Source organism: Arachis hypogaea, chromosome 17 (genome assembly GCF_003086295.3).
Source record: "Arachis hypogaea cultivar Tifrunner chromosome 17, arahy.Tifrunner.gnm2.J5K5, whole genome shotgun sequence".
Lineage (NCBI taxonomy): Eukaryota > Viridiplantae > Streptophyta > Magnoliopsida > Fabales > Fabaceae > Arachis > Arachis hypogaea.
Window position 1 is genome coordinate 8,720,355 of NC_092052.1, and position 5,873 is coordinate 8,726,227.

Genomic DNA, 5,873 nt, shown 5'->3' on the forward strand with positions numbered 1-5,873 from the left:
ATTTTTAGTGGCAATTTTTTTGGCAATTTATATAGCCACCAAAAGTAATTCTAAAATTGCAATATTATTCACTTTTAGTGGCCATTAGTATTGCCGCCAAAACTCATTTTACCGGCAATTTATATGGCCACTAAAAATAATTCTAAAATTGTAATATTATTTACTTTTAGTTGCCATTACTATTGCCGCTAAAATCTTAAGATTTTTTTAATTATATTCTTTTAGAAATAACAACCTATTATTTTTCTAAAATTTCAAATTATTTTTACCAACAATTATTATTATTATACATAATATAAATATACTAAAATGAATTATTACAAAATGAAATATTTTATTAAATTCAATTAAATATTTATACACAAAATTCTCTTGAAAAGTAACAAAACATAATACAAATTTAAACAACACAAATACTACAATTCTATGTTACATCAATGATTAGCACATAGTTAATGATCAAAAGTAAACAAATAGAGCCTAGCACAAATGCAATACAATAATGCAGCAGAGAGAATGAAGCAAAGTTCCCAATTTTTAATTAACAATCAGGTTTGTCATCATCTCCTTCATCTTCCAACATCTCTCTAGCCGCTTCCAATTTTCTACGCTTTCTCGGCAAATTTTTCTGCATCAGTTTAAAATCCATCATGCAATTACTAAATAATGCATGGAAACAAGTTTGAATATATATCCTAATAGGTAGATTAATAAAAACCACGTTCTTATTATGTGAGACAATAATACATATCAAATTTGAGGAATATCACAACAATAAAACAAGAAATTTTACCTTCGGTGCTTTTGCAGCAACCTTCTTTTCTGTCTCTGTTACAAACCAGGTTCTTTTAGAGCGGGAAAAGATCTCTTCCTTATGAGTAATCATGTTTTCAGCCTGCCCATTTCATAAGAGCATGATTATATTTAAATGGAAAATCTTAGGAATGAGAAAATGCAGAGAGTGAATGGAAGGTTCAAAGCCACATAATATAATACTACTATTAGGAAGTACTATTTCTTAAACAATAATGTGAAGTGAACACACAGAATTGTAATCCAAGGCATCCCAGAACTCCAAGCAAATAAAACAATAAAAAAGTCAACTTCTTGCTTCCTAAATTATTCCAAAGCCTACCAAGCATGAGCAAAAATATCCTAGCATAACACAAATATAAATATTAAGCAAACCTTACTGCCAATTTATTAATTTAAGAAACATACTTCAAGGAACTGGGCTTGAGTAAGATTTCCATGAAGCTCAGCAGCTTTCAGACCAGCTAATCCAAATATAATCTTCAACCTATGTGCAGCTTGCTTTGTTCCACTGTACGTATTGTCAAGCTTAAGCTTAAGCAAGAAATTATCACTATGTGCCTACAGTTTTTGACGACTTCTTTTTGTCTGGTTGAACCATACAGCATAATCTTCTGAACTTTTGTGATCTCCGAACCAGTTGTCCTCAATAAATATTGTCAAGCTGATCAAGCAATCATTTTTTGAGACATTAATTAATCAAACAATATGTCAAAAATTGATCAAATTTAAGAATTTGTTAATTTGATTTGATCAAGAGATATATAGAAGGTTCCTAACAACAAAATCTCATGTTTTCAGATTAACAAGTATATATCAGCAAATCAATTTATGACTAAATTAGTGACTGTGGTCAGTCAGCCAAACACCTTCATTTTATTTTTCAACAAGCAGCGAGTCAAGGTCCATGAAAACAATTAAACAATAAAACATATCATTAAAAGGATAACAGCGACAATGGTTGAGTCACTAACCTGAAACAGTGTCTCAATGAGTTTAATTAGATTGGCCAGCTGCCGTAGGACGTGAATTGTAACCACTTTGTGTTTAAACAATGAACTGCTAAGAAGTGTGGAAGCCACCTCCTACCATGCTTACAAAGTAGAGCCACAAAGAAAAGTGCCTTTCCTTTTAGAATTTCACTACCCTGCTCAACAAGAGACAAAAGACTTGGAATCAAATTTTTGTCCTCTGCAAGAGGTATGAGGTATCTTCCAATATTTGTCAACATGTGACTTCCAAGCATTGCCATGTTAAGGAGATTCAGGCTAACTTGCTGCTCTCTTGGACTACCCTTGACAAGGGATGAAGCAAGGTCCTTGAATGACAATTTCTCTGCAACCAACTGAATGCTAGGATGGTTAAACCGAACTAAGCGCACTAAGCATGATCCTGCAGTAAGCCTCATGCTCTCTTGTTTCCTTGCTGCCCTATAGATATAGCAGAGATTGCTAATGACATTTATATATAATGTCCTCTCAATCGGGTGATCACCATCTAGAAGAATTTTCGGCTCTACAATTGGAACAAGGCCATTATCCTGCAAAGAAACACAAATGATGTCCATAAATGTAATATAATTGGTAAATCAATTCTAACTTCACATATGCATGGAGACCAAAAGTATAAACTAAAAAAATGCACCTATTATTATGAGAATGAGCTAATTTCAACAGAAAGAGAGTCAATAGTGAAACAATACCTGAGAGATAGCAGCATATCGTGCAAGTCCCCATGCTGCTTCCTTAACAGCTAATGCAGAAGGACCACATGGAATGCTAACAACTGTCTGCCTGTACAATACAAAAGCAAACAATCAGTTACATTCAATTTCGATAGATCTTATCCCCAAGAAAATTTCTTAGAGAATAAAAGAAGAATGACTTACCACTTGGCAAATCGAGCACCTTGCTTGTAGTATTCAGCAGATCTTGAAGCCAATCCATCCAGCCCTTGGCACCAAGATTCATTGTTTGATCCTGGTAGTGGGACCAAGTCCTAAAAGGAGACAGAAAAAAGGATTAATTACTAATTAGTAATAGTAAGACAGAATTGAAAAAAAGTCTTAATTGAACCAATTTTGCTTACATAATAATAGTAGGAGGATAAGACATTGGAAGAAAGACCCAGAACACTCTTATCAGTTGCACACATAGTAGTCCATACTCTACACTTTATTTGATATGAAAAATATATATATTATTATACAGATTACAATATTAAACATATAATTCCCCTTTAAAAAGAAAAATCATAACCAAAACCAAAAGAATAGTAACACCATTTGGATTCAACTCTGCAGAGTCTGCAAGGGAATAGTATAGAAAACAATCAGTTACATATCTTTGATTATTTCTACCTCTATATACTACATAATATCGTTCTTCACAAAAATAAATAACTATATATATTCCACAGATAATACAAAGACGGACATGGTACTACGTAAGATATGTAAATGATAACACTAAGTTGTCACAATCACATTTAGCAATTGCTTTCATCCCATTCCCCAAAAGCTATAGTCATTTTCGGTGCCTCAAAACAGTTCCATAGCCCCTCACTTCACTATTTTCATTTTTTACTCTATTTTTCAGAATTCAATGGATACCAATAATGGCCTGCATAAATGTATGTGGAGCACTAAGAGTGAGAGTGAGAACGATTAATCAAGCTACCTTTTACTTTTTGAAGGAAGGGATATTGCTGTGGAGAGAGGTCTTTCTCAATCTTAGGGACAAGACATGGTTGAGGTCTTGTGGGGGTATAGTCATTTAAACTAATTAGTTATATATTTAACCCATTAAATCAATATATTTTATTTGAACATGAAATAGCGTATTTGAATATCATTCTGAATAATTCAAAAGTATATTTAATGTATATGCTTCAGAAACTTGGCTTTAATCTATCTAAATTTTAATTATGAATTAAATTGATTAAAATTATAATTATTTTATATATTAAATACGTGCTACATGAGAGAAGACAATTTATCATTCAAATTCTACAAAATATAAAACAAATATCCTTTTTTGTCGTAGAGATATTATTTTTAGCACAATTTATGTATTTAAATAAAATAGAGCTTAAAATTATCCATTTACAACATTTGCAAATCGTTATAATCTATGTAAATCACTAAAATAAAAACATAGTATATAGATATTAAGTCATCCATTATGCATAAACCACAATAGATGCTACTAACCCGAAGAGCTCTCTTTTTGAATCTATTCATCACGGAGAACTGCTTAAGCCTTGTCCTCACAATATCTCCTAACGGAACATTTGAAGCTTTCTTTGCATTCTGTAGCCAGGAATGTTCTGCAACCATAATGACAGCAAATATCTTGAATCACTTTCTATACACATTAAACTGAATCTCAATAAATTAACCTTTTTTAACACAAATACACAATGAAATAGAAATATCTCCCAAAGACAGAAGTTGTGCAAATCAATTTTAAGAGGGGGGTTATACAATTATCACATAAATCCCTAAAACATTTTGGGGGACAAAATGGATGGGCCAATATCTGGAACCAAATGCAAGACAACTGAGTGACTCACCAAGAACTTGCTCCGCTGTCAACCGCTTCTTAGGATCAGGCTCCAGCATCTGCCTCACGAGGCTCTTAGCACTATCTGATATCTGCGGCCATGGCTCCTCTTGAAGTCAATCACTCCCCTCAAAATTGCTAATGCAACCCCTTGTTCGGTCTCTGCAAAAAGAACCCCATAAAAACAAAATTAAACTCAAAAACAAAACATGCCATGAAAATCTTTCCAAATAGACAAATACACACCTCACACAGAGTTGCTTTCGGACTTAGAAGTTAGAAGAAGACACACACTCATTTTAGCATGTTGCCAGATTCAACTTGTATTTAGAATGATGGAAAACAAGAATCGAAATCTAGATCTTCTAATCATAGAATTCAGATACTCAGTGATAAACCATTTCTCGATTAGTAGAGAGACATAGATAGACAAAACGAGAGGGAGCAGGAAGAGTAAATAAATCACCAGTTGTCCTGACCAACCTCCTTCTCAAAGTTATCTTCGGTGAGCACAACAACATCGTCTGCAGAGACAAATACGAAGACGAAAGCAAACACCGCCACTCCCAACACTAAACCCTAATCATCCTAATTCATCCTATCAAATAAATATTTCAGAATAACAGTGACAATTGAATTTTAGCAATGTATAATAAACCAAAAAGAATTGGAAAAATACACCAGGTTGCGATAGAACACAAATTGGGAGCACAGGAATCAGAATTGAGAGGGAGATTAAGGAACTCGTACCTGATGACTAGAGCGCGATTCAGATTTCAATCAAAATCAGCACTAGCTTGTCCGAGAAATGATTCAGATTGCGATTAAAATTGAGATGAAAACTTGGAAGAGATTCGAGCGATGAAAAAGATGGAATGAAGAAGAAGAAGAAGAAGGAGGAGGAATGATGGAGATGTGAGAAGAAGAAGAAGAAGAAGAAGAAGTTCTCAGAGTGCGGTTCGAAGAAGAAGAGAAGAAGAAGAACGGTGTCCGTTTCTCAGAGGGAATGAAGTACTGAGAGTAGTGTGAGGTAGAGTGGTGGGGCAAGTGGAGATAATTTTGGTTTAACAGTTTAAGTTTTTTATTATTTTTAAAATTTTAGCTTCTTTTTAGTGGCTATAGTTTAAATTGCCGTTAAAATTTATAGTATTAATGGTAAATATACAATTGCCACTAAAAATTAGTTTTAAAAAGAGAAATTATGGCAATAATATTATGGCCGCTAAAAGTTTGTCGCTAAAAATCTTTTTTCTTATAGTGAGACGAATAAGATTATATGATAAAGATGAACATTTGGGGTTAGAATTTTATAAATTAAATATGAATAAATCAATTTGGATGTTTTAACCAAATTTGGGACACCAATTTGAGTTAAACGCATTGTGTATCTATATCAGCATGCAGTTAAGTGCCAACTTGGCACTTAAGTGTACACATCAACAATGTTAAAATATCTGGTAATTTTTGGATTAACGAAAATTTACGATTTTGAGAATG

The 5,873-nt window shown here is 33.1% G+C and overlaps 1 protein-coding gene across 20 annotated transcripts; it reads right to left on the reverse strand.

Annotated features, from left to right (window-relative positions):
- Nucleotides 1-305: 305 nt before the first annotated feature.
- Nucleotides 306-5,437, reverse strand: LOC112765524 (uncharacterized). Of its 20 annotated transcripts, none has more exons than XM_072223518.1 (12): nucleotides 5,127-5,413; nucleotides 4,860-4,964; nucleotides 4,387-4,538; nucleotides 4,025-4,140; nucleotides 3,095-3,118; nucleotides 2,902-2,985; nucleotides 2,702-2,811; nucleotides 2,516-2,606; nucleotides 1,788-2,353; nucleotides 1,222-1,477; nucleotides 794-895; nucleotides 306-628 (listed from the first exon to the last, which is right to left on the reverse strand). In XM_072223518.1, exons 5-9 carry the CDS (start codon nucleotides 3,095-3,097, stop codon nucleotides 1,814-1,816), a joined length of 828 nt encoding a protein of 275 aa, XP_072079619.1. In that variant the 5' UTR covers nucleotides 3,098-3,118; nucleotides 4,025-4,140; nucleotides 4,387-4,538; nucleotides 4,860-4,964; nucleotides 5,127-5,413; the 3' UTR covers nucleotides 306-628; nucleotides 794-895; nucleotides 1,222-1,477; nucleotides 1,788-1,813. The 20 variants fall into 20 exon arrangements, with proteins under 20 accessions (XP_072079619.1, XP_072079618.1, XP_072079617.1 ...); XM_072223517.1 differs by having other exon boundaries at nucleotides 4,623-4,964; XM_072223516.1 differs by having other exon boundaries at nucleotides 4,860-4,974.
- Between the last annotated feature and the right edge of the window lie 436 nt (nucleotides 5,438-5,873).

Excerpts from the sequence above, each read along its gene's own strand:
- LOC112765524 (XM_025811414.2), bottom strand. The coding sequence starts at position 4,435 with ATGCTGGAGCCTGATCCTAAGAAGCGGTTGACAGCGGAGCAAGTTCTT. Across the intron at positions 4,141-4,386 it reads GACAGCGGAGCAAGTTCTTG|AACATTCCTGGCTACAGAAT; the intron begins GTGAGTCACTCA and ends TTATGGTTGCAG. Across the intron at positions 2,354-2,515 it reads GATATGCTGCTATCTCTCAG|GATAATGGCCTTGTTCCAAT; the intron begins GTATTGTTTCAC and ends GTTTCTTTGCAG.